The sequence below is a fragment of the Filicampus tigris genome, chromosome 20 (genome assembly GCF_054856515.1).
Source record: "Filicampus tigris isolate MCC_2025a chromosome 20, RoL_Ftig_1.0, whole genome shotgun sequence".
Lineage (NCBI taxonomy): Eukaryota > Metazoa > Chordata > Actinopteri > Syngnathiformes > Syngnathidae > Filicampus > Filicampus tigris.
The window spans coordinates 9,202,403-9,219,793 of record NC_141236.1 but is presented as its reverse complement, the minus strand read 5'-3'; the positions used below and the strand labels follow the sequence as shown (position 1 = coordinate 9,219,793).

General features: G+C 42.3%; 3 protein-coding genes across 7 annotated transcripts in view; 2 read left to right on the top strand and 1 right to left on the bottom strand.

The window, feature by feature from the left end:
- The first annotated feature begins 173 nt into the window (after positions 1-173).
- Positions 174-12,321, top strand: cd164 (CD164 molecule, sialomucin). 3 transcript variants are annotated; one of them, XM_086017942.1, is made up of 7 exons: positions 321-417; positions 1,504-1,575; positions 5,585-5,659; positions 6,133-6,243; positions 6,672-6,755; positions 7,645-7,838; positions 12,128-12,321. In XM_086017942.1, the coding sequence occupies exons 1-6, from the start codon at positions 345-347 to the stop codon at positions 7,815-7,817; spliced, it is 588 nt and encodes a 195-aa protein (XP_085874068.1). In that variant the 5' UTR covers positions 321-344; the 3' UTR covers positions 7,818-7,838; positions 12,128-12,321. The 3 variants fall into 3 exon arrangements, with proteins under 3 accessions (XP_085874071.1, XP_085874069.1, XP_085874068.1); XM_086017943.1 differs by lacking the exon at positions 12,128-12,321 and having other exon boundaries at positions 178-417; positions 7,645-10,597; XM_086017945.1 differs by lacking the exons at positions 6,133-6,243; positions 12,128-12,321 and having other exon boundaries at positions 174-417; positions 7,645-10,597.
- On the bottom strand, positions 11,853-16,018 carry cep57l1 (centrosomal protein 57, like 1). 2 transcript variants are annotated; one of them, XM_086017937.1, is made up of 11 exons: positions 15,779-16,018; positions 14,880-15,036; positions 14,633-14,797; positions 13,995-14,116; positions 13,736-13,846; positions 13,569-13,646; positions 13,234-13,326; positions 13,096-13,161; positions 12,759-13,009; positions 12,539-12,683; positions 11,853-12,209 (listed from the first exon to the last, which is right to left on the bottom strand). In XM_086017937.1, exons 1-11 carry the CDS (start codon positions 15,797-15,799, stop codon positions 11,988-11,990), a joined length of 1,431 nt encoding a protein of 476 aa, XP_085874063.1. In that variant the 5' UTR covers positions 15,800-16,018; the 3' UTR covers positions 11,853-11,987. The 2 variants fall into 2 exon arrangements, with proteins under 2 accessions (XP_085874063.1, XP_085874064.1); XM_086017938.1 differs by having other exon boundaries at positions 13,736-13,843.
- The window catches only part of sesn1 (sestrin 1), a 50,979-nt gene continuing 46,055 nt past the window's right edge, over positions 12,468-17,391 (top strand). Inside the window, exons 1-2 of one of the 2 annotated variants that reach the window (XM_086017933.1) lie at positions 12,468-13,056; positions 14,664-14,807. Coding sequence is in view for 1 of the 2 variants with exons in the window: in XM_086017931.1 (XP_085874057.1) it covers positions 16,887-17,000 (114 nt within the window). In the remaining variant the exon portion in view is untranslated. Of the gene's footprint in view, positions 13,057-14,663; positions 14,808-14,852; positions 17,001-17,391 lie in introns of those variants that run through there. The other variant, XM_086017931.1, reaches the window with a different exon arrangement.

Sequence of the window (17,391 nt, the reverse complement as noted above, 5' to 3'; positions counted from 1 at the left end):
CAGTCGTACTTTTTGTGACATTTTTGTTTGGTGGGATGCAATGACATTTTTTTTTCCTCCTGTTAACTATACAGTATGTGCCTCAACTCAATAAATGTTGTGAAACACTATTGAGCACATCTGCAGTAGTTGACGTTGCAATATTCGCCCTCCCCCCATCACCGCCCCCGCCTCCAAAGTAGAAAGGTGTCACATGACCTGTCAAGTAGGAAGTGTCTACTTGAGCGAAGCCTCAGCCTCAGCAGCCTCGAGCACCAAACCCAAGACGACGAGCCCGAGAAAATCACCGCCGTCTCATTCTCGACAAGTATCCACCCGCCCGCTTCAATTCGTCGACCGCAGCCATGAACGCGAAGGTGTATTTGGTCGCCGCGGCAGCCGTGGCTTTCATTGGCGCGTGCGTCGCGTCAGACTCAGGTAAATTCACCAGTAGAAGCTCGCTCGTGCCAATGCTAACGGCTAGCCGACTAGCCTCGAGCGACTCGACGCATCCCCGCGAGCGCTTCAAGCACATGTGCACGAATGAGAAAATGTTGATTCAACGCAAAAGGCAAGGCGGTTAATATGTTAAGCGATATACAAGCCGATGTCAGTCATACCGCACCGGGTGTTACCCATTACAAATGATCCAATTGGCGACGAGCCAGTTTTATTTCCACGCTGGCCGGTGCGAAACCTAGCCTAGCGTTGCCATTTCGAAAGCGAACTAAATGGCACCTAATTACACCATTTACACCAATAAAATGCATTTAGTTTTTGTTTGAATTCATGAAAAAATATGATGCAAGTTGCCACAATCGAACAAATGTGTATTTGCATGTACGTATGTAAGGTGAGCCAGAAATCTTCCATATAGCTTTCAATCTTTTTTTTTGTTTGTTGTAAATGTCATATACACTATAAACAATTCAATTAATTTTTGCCATATACATTCTAGAAAATGCCATTAACTTTGCTGACCCATGTTGACCCTGTTTATCAATGCCATTTTTAAATAAACTTGTGATTTCCATATCTCAAGATGTTTATTGAGCAATGTGAGGCATCATTTAATATTTGGAGCCATTCCAAGCAATACGTCCTCTTGTATTTTTAAATAGCATCACATTGTATATAGTGGTACTTGAGCCTTGAAATTAATATCTTAAGAAAAAATGTCCCCCCCTCCCCCCCAAAAAAAATCCAAATTCAAAAGCAGGTGATAGGGGTTTTCCTGCGACATCTTTGGCAGGGAATCCCAAGGCATTTCTTACAACTGCCAATGAAAAAGTGAGTTTTTTTTTTTTTAAGCCCTGCCCTACCTTAGCCAGTTTCTTCACATACTTTCCTACGTATGGAAATTGGGATTGTATGTATTGATCGTCAGTACTATTTTGAAAACGCTCAACAAAGTGAGCAGAAATGAGAAGCAATAATTAAACACGTAATAATAAAAGACAACCCAAATTTATATACCCATAAAAAATAAAAGTAAATCGCAAAATATAATTGCTATTTTTGCAGATGGATGCCTGAACTTACAGTGTGATGCTTGTGATCCCGCAAATGACTGCCAGTGGCTGAACTGCACATCATGTGAGTATCCGTCCCTCCCTAAATGTGCGAATGTGTGTCAGGTATGCGTGGCGAGAGGGCCACAGGTCAGTCTTTGTGAGGCCCCAATTGTCCGCTTGGACTCCTGATTTCTGGGAATGGAGGGAATGTAAGGAAGCGCCGCTGACATCATGTTGCACGGTCAAGCTTCGCTGGAACAAAAACAACAACAGCAGCAGCAGCCTGACTGTGACAGGCCGATTTCGTTATCGTATCTTACACACATTACAAGGAAGTCAACACAAACATATTTTCCAGAATATGTTCTATTCAGGCCCATTAGTCTGAACATGGCATTCTGATTAATATTGTGTTTGTGGGTTATGAAAAATCCACCCTTTTGTCACTTCTGTCGACTGAAAATGACATCACAGTTACTCAGGGCTTAGATAACGACTAATCATGACTCAGCTTCAGAAAACAGGTGAGCTGTGATTGGTCATGACTTGAGCCCTGAGCAAGTTTGATGTCATTCACTGTTGACAGAAGTGACAAAATGGCCGCCACTGAGATAGCTAAAAGTGGGTGCATTTTGCTGCTTAACTTGTATTCCACAAACGCAATATTAATTTCGAATGCTGTATTTCAACTTGTGGGCCTGCATAAAACATTTTGGGAAAAAATATATTTGGCTTGACTTCCGCTTTAAGCAGTTGATGCTATTACCCGTTTCCTTTGAAATGCTTTACGGCGCATCCTGTTTAAGACAGTTCCGTTGCTACAGTGGCGACGTAAGCAGAATTTGTATATGTAGGAATATGCTACACTCATCCACTCTGGGGTTTCTCAATTTTTTTTTTTTTTTGACCCATGCAAATCTGCTTAAGTGGGCTAAGTTGGTTTTGATTTTGCAATAGCCACCAAACACAAGAAATAGCCTGTGTTGTATTAGGTCAGAAGAACAGAGCTGATTATCAGTAAAAGAGTTTACAGACTTTTTGGCAATAACTAAGGTAACTTTTTTTTATTTATTTTATTTTTTTTAACCAACACAGACTCATAACTTGACCGCTCATGCGACTCGGTACATATGCAGAAACGAGTTGAGGTCGAATGTGAGATTGCGCCTTATGCTAGTAAGTCTGATGGAACATATGTAGGAGAGGAAGCGGGGTGATGTGTGGCAGGAAACCTGCCTTATCTTCACACCGCGGACCACTTTATAAGGAAACCGAAAAATCATTAGCTACAGTAAAGCACGTTCACATGAGTGGCTCATCCTGACTAACTTCAGGTCAAATTGCTCCACAATCACTTGACTCGAACGCGGGCGGGGATCTCTTAGTCGCCGACCGGTTTGACGAGTCAACCCCATATGAAGGTTTGATTCTGAAACTGGTCTGACCACCTGGCGATGCTGTCATCCGTAAATGGTTGAATTTTTCTTCTAATGCTTAAGTCTGCCATTATGACTCAAAAGAATTCCGGAATATCCTCCGCGGGCTCACGACGCCGTCATGTGTATATTCGGATGCATTTCATTGGTTAAGCGACAGAGAATTGCGCTCCCAGCCTCAATGGGTTAAGCAAAAAAAAAAAAAAAAATCTGACCGAGTAAATCCTCCTCAGCATTAGTTGGCATTACACTGTGGCAGTGTGACACATTAGCGAAACATCTGTGTCAGAAACAAAGGTCTTTGGCCATAAGTTTTTAACATTGTGTCAAATTAAATTTTATGTATCAAAAGGGTATCTGTGTTAACGCAGAGTGAATACTCATCCTGCAATTAGTGTTTTTGCCTAGACACTTGAGGCTTTGGCAATCCAGAGCAAAGGATCTGACACAGGATATACTGTAGACAGACATAACAGTGCTGACTAACACACACCATGTTGGTCTCAAGCCAAAGTTTTTTCTGGGTCAAGAATGGATGACTTATTTGTTTTGAACTCAGCAAAAACTGCCCAAACCTGAGCCAGTCGAGATGGTTGTTTTTAAAGTCCAGATGAAGCACGCAGCAATAGCAGCCTCGCCTAAGTCAATGTCAAAACTCCAGCGCTATAATTGTGCAGATATTTATTAATTTTTTTTCTGAGACCTCATTTGTAATTTGCATACACTGTCGCCCCGCTTGCAAATGTCCATGAGCTGGCCCTACCTTTCACAGTTCACTGTTAGATAGCAGCCCTGCCAAACTCCACCCTGCAATTTTACTTATGACTGTGCAAAGTCCCCAAAGGGTGTCAAAAATACTTCAGCCAACATGTGACAAAATTCTGTAGAAGGTAATTGCATAAGTAACCCACTATAGACAATGAGGCAGCATCTGGTCAAAAAAGCATCTTTGTGTGTAGAACAAGTTGTTTTTATGTTCATATTGTATGTCGGTACGATGAATCATAAACCGGATCTGGCAAACGCGTGCTAATTGAGCTGCATGTTGTTCCTTTGCCGAGCTTCGCAAGGTGTGGTTCGACAAATCGTTTTCTCTCTGGGAATGGACATGTCGGCCTTATTTTTCAGAACTGGACTGACTTTTGCCCCATAGTGTGGGATAGTCTGAACAAGCTAAGACCCCGTGTTACTCACTCATGACTGAACGGTGCCTATCTGTGCGAGATATGGCTGGGAAGATTGGTTCTGCTCGGAAACGGGTCATGATGCTCTTATTTTTCAAAACCATGATTGATTGATTATTTTTATTTATTTATTTTAAACTCCAAATTTCTGAAAATATGTGCCTAATTTCCAAGAGTTCCACCTTGGGCATTTTTTTTTTTTTAAAAAAGGGGGCTTGCATTTGACTCAATTGTACATAAATCTTCTTCTTGTCTCGTGATATAACTGTGGCTAGTTTTGTGAGATCAGTTCCGCCCTTTATTTTTCAAAACCAGAATTGATTTGTGACAGAGGATGGTTTGCTTGTTATATTAATTTAATGATCCTGTAACTGAACATTCTAAAACCAAAAACAATAGCATCATTCATGATTCACGTTCATTGGATGGAGCTGGATTTTATTTTATTTTATTTTTTTTTTTACAGCCTTGAGAAAACAATCTCGAAGAATTAGTTAAGGTTGGGGTCAATTAGGTGCTTTGCTGTCAAAAATGACAGCAAACAGAAATAGTCTAAATTACTGCTAAATGGCGTTTTTTCTTAACAGAATCCGCAGTCACAAGATGCTGTCAGTCCTGACTCACTGAGAAATAATGATAATCTATATGGGTTAACACACATATTTGTCTATCTAGATCTGAGGTTTGGAGAATTGAATTGACCTGTTGGAAACGCAGATTAATGTTGTGTTGGGAGCACCCCCTCCCCCACCAGTTCTACACTGCAGCCTGGACTTCCTGTTTTTAGGGGCAGGAAACATTCATGGAGGGCAAAGTCCCATCGGAGGTGGTTGATTAGTAATTGGATTGGATTGCACAACCCTTGACAAAATATATCGAATAACTGAGGCCAATTATGTTGTTTTTCATGATGTACTCTAAATTTTGCTTCATGAAAATCTTCAGCTATTTCTTTCTGGATCTTTATACACAACTTTTGTTTGAAGGCACCGTTTGACGCAAAAGGCATGTGACTGACAGGTGTGTTTTGTTGACCAGGTGTGTCCCATTTCATAAACTGTTCAAATGATATAAAAGCGCCCGTTTTCAGATTTTTGGTTTTGCCTGCGCAGACTCCATTTCTGGTGTGTGAACACTTGGTTTTCATAGCACCCATTGCGGGGTAGGGCGCTAAGGAACAATGATGTCATGGCGCATTTGCTGTAACAGTGCGCAGCTGTCTTGCTAATCAAATTGTGAAACATTAAATTGACAACAACAAAAAAAAAAACAAATATTCAATGTTTTGAACTCCTCTTGGTGGCTGTAGCTCAACTTTCCTTATCTAAGATCAAATTGTACTTGGGACTGAATCAACATCACGTTTACGTGTCGTTACTTGCTCTATTTTGTCTCGGTTGCTTTCGGCTGTTCTTATTGGCCGTTCAAATAAATAGAAATGAAATCCCTAAATGTGTCTTCTGTATTTCAGCCCCCACTGGTGTCGGTTGCTACAATGTGACTCTCCTGGATAAAACCGCTAACTGTAGCAACGCCAGCTGCTCCGGTAGGTCTCGCAACATTACATTGCAGGAACCTTGTGCGTCACATGACCTAACCGTGGGTACCTGGGTGATTGTATGACATGTTTTGTTGGAGGGAGGGAATAAAGTACGCAGCCTAAGCATTTGCTTGGCGACCGGTGTGTGTTTGGGTCAAATGATCGTGACTATCAAGCCTGACCCGGATCTGAATGCTGAAATCACATTTTCCAGCCTTCTCGCGTTTAATTGTGCAACAAATATTTCCCAATCTACATTGTTAACTGGACTATAAAGTCACATGAGGACTGTTTTGCTTTTGAATGTGTCAGCTCTTTGGGCTTTCCGCCTTCCCTGCCTCTAACAGTGTGTCGTCGTTGTTGTTTTTGTTTAACTTGGACTGATCAATGTGAGAGTGTCTTTCAATGTGTGCTTTCCGTGGGGTTTCTGGCTTTCTCCGTTTTGCAAAATCTTGTCCCGGTGATGGTTCCCTGTCCAGCTGGTCCGAGCGCGAGCACCCAGAATCCCACAACTGTTGCCCCTCCCACTGCAACTCCCACCACCCCTGTTACCACTGCCTCTAACAGCAGCAGCCCTGAGCCCACCACAGGTAACCCTCGCTACCCCCCCCCCCCCCTCCTCCTCCTACAGCTGCCTGCCTCGCGCACCCTAGCGAGCTTCGAGATATTTTTGACCGCAGCTAGTTCACGATCTAACATTAAATCGTACAGAACGACAGGTGCACAACTTCCTGTTTTTTTTCAGGGCCTTTTGAGGTATTCATAATCAGGATGACTAGATTAAACACGATACAATTTGGAGTTCAGTTGATTTATCTTTAGGTGAAAAAAATGCCTTGAAAGTTGCCCAAAAATATAGCCGGGATGTTTTTTTTTATTTCATGTAAGATTCACTGGGGGGGAAGTGAAACAAACGTGATCTTGCCAAATGAACTTGTGCCACACTTTGCTGGTTATTGATGCTTAGTGCTTCTAAACTATGAAATGTTGCAACGCTTATGTGGCTGTGACACAACAGCAGCCAATTCAACCAACGCCACCACTGCCGCGCCAACACCTGGTCCCACCACCGTTGCGCCCTCAACCACATCCACAAATTCAAGTAAGTGGCAATCACAGAGTCACTTCAATAATGTTATATTTTTTGCAATATTTTGAAAGGGATACGATCGCATTACAGCAGCTATGTAACGATGCATCGTAATAATAAAGGGGAACTTGCATTAGGAACATTACGCATGCATCAATCAGTCGGCCTCTGTTAGCAATCTTCAGCTCAATGCTTTACATGATTAACTGAAGTTGTCTTCATTTGCTTTGTTAAAATAATGATCAGATTCATTCTTGATGGGACTTTTCACTCTTTTTGTCAGTCACAGAATAGTTAATTGGTGCATCAATACCGTTAATTCATAAGTGTTTTAATTTACGGGCGAGTATTTAGCTTTAGGGTCGCATTTAAAAGGGGGAGGGAATAAAAATAATACGGAGAATAGTCACAGGAGAATAGTGGTATTTTAAAATATAAACTTGTCCTTTTTAATTGATTCATATTTCTGGATAATCACATTTTATCGATTTGAAAATTGACCGTTTTTTGTGGGGAATTAGTCTTTAAAAAGAAGAATAACATTTTCAATGGAAATAGTCATTTAAGAAAAGAAATAGCAATTGTAATTTTAAGAATTTTTTTTGCTCAGGAAAAATATGGCATATTTATAGAATTAATTTTTTCAAGATCAAGTCCTTAGGACTTTGGGATATTGTGGGCATTATTGTGAGTGATGTTTGAATGTTATCTTACGTTGGATATTTTTTTTTTTTATATAAATGTGTCCCTCCCCCCCCCAAAGAAGACTATTTTTGGCAAGCCAATTGGTTGGCCCCTACTATATGAGCCGTGTGCAAATTTCCTCCCGCCGCTACTTTTATTATATTCTTCCTATGACACTCTAACAAGGCCCTTTTTTGGAATTTGCTTCCTGCTGCAGGCGGGTCCACAACAAGCGCCCCGGTGACGTCCTCTCCGGCCCCTCACAGGAACTCCACCTTCGACGCCGCCAGCTTCATCGGCGGTATTGTGCTGGTGCTGGGACTGCAGGCGGTCATCTTCTTCCTGTACAAGTTCTGCAAGTCCAAGGATCGCAACTACCACACCCTTTGAGGCGGCACCACGCGCGCTCAGGTCCACACCTCTCAGAATAATCCCCATCAACCAAAACACTCCCGTCCGTCTCCCTCCATAACTCAAACAGTGTTTCCCGGCGCCTCATCCTCAGCCTTTTAAATCAGTTACTCCTGCAAATTTGATGTTATTCTAAGCCTCTTCATATAAAGGCGTTGGGCCGTTGCCGAAAAGGAAACACTGTTGGAGTTGTTTAATGTGACAACTGCAGAGGTTCAGTTTAGCTTTTAGCCTGTTTCGATCGTTTCTGTGCCCCTCTCTCGAATGCCGTTTTATCTTGTATATGTTGGTCATCGTTTATACATGAGAGGTTAGGATTATACCCGCGCTTAACAAGCCATTTGTCCGGCGGGCGGCTCGAATTGTGTTGTTTTGCCTTGCTGGGCAAAGATCACCCGAAACGAGTTGTAATGATTACAGCTGCCCTAAAGGGCAGTTGCATGCAATAAAACATCGTCCATCTCCTGTCCGTCATCACCTTAGATGTCACCAGCTGTTGTGCGGTTAGCAGTGGTGGTCTTCAAAATTCAAAGATTGTACAGTATTTTTAGGAATGTAGAGAATTAGTTTAATGAGGAGTTGGAAGCGAGCGGCGTGCACTTTTCCTTGATGCGGACCGTATTGTAGTAGGTGTCAAGTGCCTTTAAATGTCCGGTGTGGTTTGGCGAGGAAACTTGAGGGAAGGATGATTGTATTTCGACCTGCTTGAGTGCAGTGACGTGTAACGCAGCTGGACTGAAGAGCCTTAGTTTTAGCCTTGGAAAGACAATAGAAGCCGAGGCTTATTAGTCGTCATATTTAACGCCTTCCCGCCCCCGCTCAAAGTAGTTGATGACCTGACACTCCCGGCAATCAGTGAGTGTAGCTTTAGTTGTATTGGAGGGTTTGGATTGTTCTGGTTAAGAAAATGTTGCTAAATGAGGAGTCTTGTTGGCTGTGTGCTGCTATTTTTTTTTTTTGTTGGCTGTCATTTAGTGGTTTTGTCCATCTCTTATCAGCTTTTCGTGAAGTTCAGGGAAGTCTTAATGAAGGAACGTCGATCTGCTTTTTTCTGTACTTTACAGAGCTCGTCACTGAATGTTACGGTGTTATTTAGTTGCTTTTTTTTTTTTTTTTTTGCATGCTGGATGCTTCTTTCCTCTTGATGTAACAATGAAGGCCAAAATGAGTCATACCCTGGTGGAGTGGAGTTTTCGTTCATGTGGATATTTGTTTTGGGTGGAAATAACACAAGAAGGATGCTTATGAAATTAGTTCCAAATAGGATTGTCATGGATAGGAGTAATTTAAAAATGGGAACTATTTTTGATTGTTCTTTTGCCACTCATTTCCAGCTAAACATGTACTTTGGCCTCCTTGCGTTTGGCAGACTAGTCCAGGGTGCACCACCTCTCTTTGGCCAGGCAGTGAATGATTTTGTCCTCAAGTGTATTTGCTCCTTTGGAGTTTTTCCCATACTGAAAAACCACTTGATAAATCGTGAAGAGAATGCCTTGAAACCGTGAGCCATCTACGCCAATTCCTTCGTTTTGGCATGGAACTTCAGCGTTGCGCTGACGAGCTTTGTTTGTACGGTTCCCAAACCAAACCGAGCGCTTGTTGTGTGTTATTAGGCCACGCAGTATCGAATATAAACTCGCCTTCATCGTACTATCGCCAGGTGGAATTAGGCTACAGCCCAAAGACGCACAGCGAGTTTTTGCCTTAGCCGCATTGCGATTTTTGCCCCCATTTTTCAGAAATACTTGAGTGTTAAGTGTTCACAAACGCTGCTGCGTCACCAGGCCTAAATTCCTAAAAGACGAGCGCCACATGCTCACAACGCGCATTCATTGTCGCCTGCTTCTTACTCACGCCCCTGCACAGCTTCAGGAAAAGTGCCTTATTCAGTTAAGTTTGGAAGAGCAAAAAAAAAACAAAAAACACAAAGCTCCGTACTTGTTAATATAAATGGTTAGCAGCAATTTCAGACCTGTTTTCGATGCCCCCCCAGTCCTGTGGTTTGCTCTGCCACGTCAAGCCTTAAAATGTCAACATTTTCCATAAACCTGCTTATTGAATGATCTCATTTGCAAACGGCAGCCGCTATCTCAATATGTCCCAATTTTACAACCTTGTTTTCCACCAAGAGGCGGTACAGTTTAGATCATTTTGACGTCGTTTGATTCAGATGAGGCTTTTGTTTCCAGTGTGACATCATAGCATAGTAGTGGTTCGGAAATTCATTGCAGAAAATTGATGCGAAACACTGCTTTGAATCACCAATCTGCTCTTTTTTGTTTGTTTTCTTCCCATTCGATTTAATTGGAACATGAAAGGTTGCGGACCAATCATCAGACAGCAACACATTTAGCTCCACCTCCAGACTAAAAAAAAATATATATACTGAACTGTACCCCCTTGTGGAAACGAGGCTTTTACAAGTCATGGGATGACTTTTCAAAGCTGGCCAGTAAGTTTTAAGTTTTTCACTCCCGTAAGTGTTTATTTGCAATGTGTAGAAAAACAAACAAAAAAAAGCTACAGCATTCCCTGCATGGCCCAATGGGCTGATTGCTACGTGCACACGCGCTCGCACACTGGCGTGCCATCCATTTGTGTTGCCTTCTCGAGACATCAATCTTCTTGGTACGATTTCAATAGCTATGTACAAAAAAAATAGTGTGCCCTTTTTATTTCTCTTTCCATGTGTTTGCATTGTTTTTTCGAGTATGGCTTTAATTTGCAGCCTGTTGACCCAATAAAGTTTGTTCAAACAATCGTCTGTTTGCCTGGGAATGCAGTTTGAAAACTGAATTCAGTAATGGATTAAAACAAACCCACTGTAACATGGAGTTTGAACATTTTAATTCAGTAATTTCGTGTACCACTAGAGGGAGACAGTATACCATTAGTGTGACTCGTACCTCACTTTAAGTCACTTAAGTAATAAAAACTGGGCCTGCATAGAACATTTTTTTTTTTTTAAAGAAGTTGGGTTGACTTCCTCTTTAAAGTCGTTCAAAAAGACCATTAACACTACAGATCTGTTTGCCCCACAGGTGCAAATGCTGTTTTTTTGCATTGTTCTGCCAAAAGGAACCCCAGTTTCCAGGGTCATTGCAAAGCTTTCTGCTTTACACAAAACAAAAACAAAAAAGAGGGAGAAAGAGAAAACCACAGAGTGCATTCTCCAGTGACAAGTGTGTTTTAGTGCGTTTATGCAGCTATGTTATTCTTCCAACAGGACTGGAAACCCTTATTTTTGGCCTTTCAAGTTATGTCCACAGCAATCCTGAAGGAGCTCCAAAGATGTTTAAACTGCAGTTAGCGAGTGGTGTAAAACTATGCTGCATAAATAATACTGTTGGTTTTCAACATTTTGGGTTATTTAAAATCATTCCACATCTTGGTGAACTTGTGTATAGCAGTCCTGAGACTGGGTGTCTGAATCTCAGTTTTACCGAGAGCACTGTGCATTAAAATCACCAATCAAGGAGAGCATAAAACTGCTGAACAGTAAATCATTAAGTTAGGGTTCAGGAGCGTGGACTGGCGATGCCAGGCCTCATAATGTGGTTTGCACATCCAGTTGTGCTGTATAATCTAATACAGCAGCAGAGAGAAACAAAACTGCAGGGTCTTTCCACCATACTGCTGCTAAGCAAGGGTGGGCGGTCAAAGAAAGAGCAGAGATAAAAGTAAACTCAAAAAAATCTGCTTTACTTTCCCATTTTGAATTTTTTAAAGATAAGGATTAGTTTTATTTCAAAAGTATTATATTTATATACATATTTCAAATTCAAAGAGAAATGAGCACTTTTGACCCGAGCATACCAGAAACCAAATAGTCCTGAGGCTAGCTGCTTCGACTCATGCAACAACGTTGACATGACTCAATCTCAATTGTTTTAATCTCTTGACCTAACCCCATTCAGTGTCAATTCCGATTACGAAACACACTGAAATTTGACACCTCCCCCATTTGTATGACACTGGCTCAACACTGCCATCAAGTGACCAATCATTGCATTAACTGGCAAAAGTGTCGAAAATATGCTTTATTAAAAATGTACACTATGTAATATACAATAAATGATTACAACATGACATTAGTTGAAAATAGGATTTAAAAACATGTGTGGAGCGGTTCAACGTAGTCGTTGTTGGCTAAGCTTCCCAGCAGATGTCTTCTTGTTTGAGGCTGTTGCGCAGCTTCTGCGTCTCCCTGAGAATGTGGAGGCTCTGCTGACCTATGCTGCTCGGCCTGTCCGGATGATAATAGTGATGATGATTTTTGCTCCTGGCAGGAGAAGTCGACGATGGCTGCACGAAGCTCGGCTTCTTGGTCGCCTTGTTGGTGGCGCGCGGCTGCTGGGTCAATTTGTGGACCTGAAGGAATGATGAGAATTTTTTTTTAAGAATTGAAAATAGTTCATCATGCGACAGATTTATATCATTTTCTCCTGTCAATTTACAAAAAATAAAAGAAAATATGGGCTAATCAATGTTTTTTTTTGATGCAGCTGCTTATTCATCTTTAGCAGAATAAAATTCTGGTAATTGATTAATTGGCTGATTCAAAAAATAATAATCAGGCACTTGTAGAAATACTTGCAGGAAACAATACATATTTGTAGCAATCTTTTTTTTTTTTAATGTATAATGGTATATCCATATATTAGTCTCATTTTTTTTTTTAGTACTTCCGCATGTCCTACCGTCTGTTGGTGTTTCCTCAGTTTAGTGATCTGGGCTCCCTTTTTGTCCATCCTAGCCACCATACTTTCCAGTTCTCTCTGCAGTTCGTGCCTCTGCTCCATATGCTGAGCGGCGTCGATCTGACGCATCAGCTCCTGATGTTCACTGAAACGCACGCGCATACAAACATGAGCCAATGTGCACAAATAAGTGTATTACGATCATCTGGACCGTACTCACAAGCCCATCTGTCCCAGCTCGTCCTGCAGGGCCAGCAGGAGGTCGGACAGCGAACCCAGCGGCTGGGCGTCGGCCCCGGGCTCCTCGTCTCGCCCGGCCGCCGGCTGGTCGTCCATGCGCAGGCTCTTCCTGGCGCCGCAGCCCGAGCGGTGCAGGGCGCTCACCCGCTCGCACAGCTGAGGCTGGTGGTGCTTCATCATGTGCAGGATGCTCTGCACGTTGGCGTGCACCGAGTGGCTCGGGTTGGTCGACTGGAAGGAGAACGCATCGAAATAGCAGAGGGGACTCGCAACCAAAGGTAAGGATGAATGTTTTATGTTGGTAGGTTGCGACTTACCATTCCTGCCACAAAGGGAATCTTTTTGTGCCTCGGTGATGCCGTCTCAATCGGTCTGGGCGATTTCTGAAATAGAACGCAATAATCAGTTACCGCCACTTCATCCTCATAAACCGACTTAAGGCTTTTGAACAATACCAGGATTGGCATTTGGGGGGTCTTCTTTGGCTTAGCCTGCTGGGCAGCAGGTGGAGAAGACAGTCGGAGGTTGAGGTCCAAGTCTCGCTGCAGCTGTGGACGTGTAGTGTCATCATTTTACGACCCAACATATACGGGGGTCCAAAAGTACCACAGTGGATTTGAGATAAAGCAAGAAGCAATTTTTCAGCTTTACATTAAAGAGCTTCCACGGTATTGTGAATAGTTCCATTTTAAGTGGCAAATGCATCTGGACCGTACTTGCCTTAAGATGGAGGACGTTGCTGTGTGGAATGAGCAAGGGCAAAAGTACTCGCAGCTGATTTTTGACTCACCTGGCCTGCTTTCTCCTGCACAAGTTTACGCTCATGCTCCTCTTTCAGAAGCCTCTGCTCCAGAACAGCAAGCTTCATCTGTCAACAGCAGTGCCAAAACTAATAACCAAAAAAAAAAAACAAAAAAAACAATTGAGACAATGACATAAATGATGTAGAAATCTTACCTCTGACATGTTTTGAGTTCTGCTCAATTTGAGACACTCCGATTCAAGTTTCTGCAGCTTTTCATGCTGCATTTGGTTGTCTGGGTTGCTTGGCTGCTTCTCTTGTTTCTGCTGCCGCCATAGGGTTTAGTCCAAATATATCATACATTAAAAATAAACATTTTCAAGGGTTTTATACAAATGGTTGGGGCTCAACCAACGCAACATTCCGTTTCAGCAAGTTTTGTCCGTTACGTCTGTGACTTCGACACACTTGTACCTGATGGTCTGTTGGTGCGACCTTGTCTTTCCTTGCGCCGTCCACCATACTCCTCATGTAGTCTAGCTGCCTCTCAAGCATTTTACAACGAGACTCGGCAGACTGCAGCTTGGAGTCCAGCTCTGTAATCGAGGCCACAACTCAGCTATTAATGCATCACTTGGTTTGTGTAGCGAGCAAGTTTTTTTTTTTTTTTTCTTTCAATTTTTGCATCAATTCACTGGACATTGTGCTGCTCCTTAGCCACCTGGGGGCAGCATAATACAAACATACTGCACATGGAGACAATTGCAGGACCTCACTCAAGTCAGTAATATAAATTATTCTTTGCAGAGGACAAAAAAAATATGCCCGTGAGCATTGGAATATCTGTCTACATGTGTTGGTTGTCTATGACGTTTCCCATCATGTGTTAGCATTAAGGCTATTGCGCACGATCTGCCAAACTGCTGCACGTTGTGAAGTGAGATGAGTTCACTGCCCGTACGGTGCTCAAAGATCCATTTTTACCTTGAAAGTCAAAGCAAAAAAACAAAACAATCTGCCAAATGACATGTGTTGGGTTGCGTGTATCTAAAGGCACCACTGAATTTGATATTTTTTAAGTATTTGTGTTTTCTCTTTGAGCATGTAGTTACCGCTCCTGTTATCGCCTTCTGTCACATGCAGGCTAATTGACGTAGCGGCAGGCTCGTGCTTCCTCGCATCGTGTGAGAACTGCGGGTAGCTTGTCTCCGCTTGCAGCCTCTCCTGCTCCAGGCGTTTAATTTTCTCCTGAAGGGTCATCAGTGCGTCCACGACACCTGAAATGAGGCAAGCATACTGTACCTATAAATATATATTCTAGTGATATTGACAAAAGGAAAAGCTTAACACCTCACAAACCCTGGCTGCTCTGTTTAGTCGGTTGGAGCCCAGGACCCTCCATAAAGTGCCCTGCACCTTTGGGGGGCAGCTCCGCTTTTTGGGGGATTGCCAGCATCTTGTCCGGAGGTTGGTAGTAGCTCCCTATGTAGCTGTTTTTAGAGGGGGAGTCTGAAAGCTACACACAACAACGCACACCTCATTTACAAAGTACATACTACTAATTGGCAAAACAATGAAAATGTCAACTTGTCATGCATCTGCAGAGGCTGGGGTGTAGGAACCTCAATTTTACTACATGAACATACAGTAAGCGAGGACACAAACACACACCAATTGTATGATTTTGCAGTTTTCAAGACCAATCACCAAATTTTTGAACACACCATTGATAAGGAGGCTACCAATTTAAGTCTAGTTAGTCAATTATATACAAACTAAATGGTACAAACTATAGTGCTGCATTCGAGGCCGCTGGGGCATAAGAAATAATCAATTTATGCTACATTCCAAGTTCAAAGTTTCCTAATTTTCCGGCATAACACCACACAGAACAGGTTGTAACGAATGTTGCTATTATAACAAATTCATACAGATTGATGCAGTTTATAGAATGTCTTTAACGTGTTTGCACCTGTATGGCCCCTGAGCGGCAGCCAAATCTACTTTTCCAACGTAAATTTCCCAGTATTAGCGAACGCAAATTTTGTCGAGCAAGTGGAGATTTTAAATGTCCGAGTTTTCCCGCACGCAGCATTAACAATTGTCATAATAAAAATCACTGCTTCATTCGTGAAGAAAGCAACAACTATATCATCAAAAATCTATTACACACTCGTTAAAAAGCCCAAAAGCATTGTAACGCTAGGCTAACAGTTTTAGCAACACTCGGAGCAAAACGGCTACACTCGAAACGTTACCTGGTCGTGACACAACTCCATTCTGCAACATTACGAGGAGTTATCCTCGTTCAGAACAGAAAGCGTGCGCCTGTATTTAATACTTTTTCTCGATATTTGTGTTAGCCGTTTCGTGCAAAATCAGCTGCTTTGACAGAAGGTCCCCACTGTTTAAATTTCCCTCTTTTTTCCTGGCCTCTTGATTCATGTTCCGCCTGCACACTGGTTCCGCCCTCTCCACGACATCTCCTTGCACACTTTCTTGCAGATTACGCGATTAAAAGACGTCAGTGTCTCGTAAATATTTCCTCATAGACACGCGTTGTTCAATATGAATAATAAATGATGATCTCAATGACAATGAGGGTCAAAAATCAAAGGGTTGCACGACTGAAATGAGGTTTCTTGCAATTATAGTGATCCAAATTGCACATCTTTTGTGCTGCACATTACAGAATTATTTTACTTGTACACAAATGCATTCTTTGTCGGGTGTTACAGAATTATTTTACGTGTACACAAATGCATTCTTTGTCGGGTGTTTAATACGCTGGGTGGCTAAAGCATTTCTAACTAACAATTAATAAGCTATCAAAAGCATATAGTAGCACGCAGGAGCCATATCCATTACATTTATTACCCTATTTTCTTTTGTTACCTTCATGTTACTTTCTCACCAAGTCTACAGGTTTATACCGGGACATACTTTACATTGCATTTACGGTTCTACGAAATGGTCATCTACTAACATTCTAACCTCTTTCTCACTCGTTGTTTCACAAATAGGAATGACGTCATTTAAACAAAACAACCCAAGTGTGGAGGGGTTGTATAATACCTCCCCCTTTTTCTATTCTGTTTTTTTTCCCTCTTATTTGTGATAAACAACTTAAGGAGGTGGAGGGGCGACCGTTATAGCCAGTTGCATGGTGGGAGTTGTAGTCTATAACAATTCAGCTTTGTATTAATAAAAGGCGTCAGGAAGCTTCGAAGAGAACTCAACTCCCAGAAAGCCTTCCGTCGCCAGCATGGTAACAGATAACTGACCAATCAGCTTCCAGAGCCGCTACTGCACCGCCCCTGTGAACGGAATACCTATTACCATTGGCTGGCCGTGGCTATCAATCAAATGTTTACCCTGGAGTTGCTGCCTCCTTATGATATTACTGCGGGGCGAACGAGGCTGGTCACTTGTATGGTAAGGTGTCCCGTTGCAAGACTAGCACCGAAGAATGTGACTAAAGTAAGTAATTTACTCACGGCACTCTTCTGTATTTGTCAAATTTTGACAGCTAACACGTCTTTGACAAGCGGTGTTGCTCTTTAATTTGCGCTGTACTGGCAAGGGAAAAGACTGAATGGAGCTCAGTGACCGGCAGGCAAGCTTCGGTATTTGTACATTTTTCATGACGTTTTGGCGTTCATACTTGTCATTTACAAGCGAGTCGGTAAGTGGTAGGAACACATTTTAGGATTTGGGAGGTTGTTATTCATTTTAACGAGACTTCTTTTGTGTGGGCAGACCAAGTATCAGTATGCTAAACAATGTCTGGCATGATGTTGGTTTGAATCCCCTGCTAGATGTCTTTTGTGAGGCAATGCAGATGTCATTTGACGTGAATAACCATACTGTC

Excerpts from the sequence above, each read along its gene's own strand:
- cd164 (XM_086017942.1), top strand. The coding sequence starts at position 345 with ATGAACGCGAAGGTGTATTTGGTCGCCGCGGCAGCCGTGGCTTTCATT. Across the intron at positions 1,576-5,584 it reads GTGGCTGAACTGCACATCAT|CCCCCACTGGTGTCGGTTGC; the intron begins GTGAGTATCCGT and ends TCTGTATTTCAG. Across the intron at positions 6,244-6,671 it reads CAGCCCTGAGCCCACCACAG|CAGCCAATTCAACCAACGCC; the intron begins GTAACCCTCGCT and ends GTGACACAACAG.
- cep57l1 (XM_086017937.1), bottom strand. The coding sequence starts at position 15,799 with ATGGAGTTGTGTCACGACCAG. Across the intron at positions 13,647-13,735 it reads GAACTCAAAACATGTCAGAG|ATGAAGCTTGCTGTTCTGGA; the intron begins GTAAGATTTCTA and ends TGCTGTTGACAG. Across the intron at positions 12,684-12,758 it reads GAGCTGGGACAGATGGGCTT|TGAACATCAGGAGCTGATGC; the intron begins GTGAGTACGGTC and ends CGTGCGTTTCAG.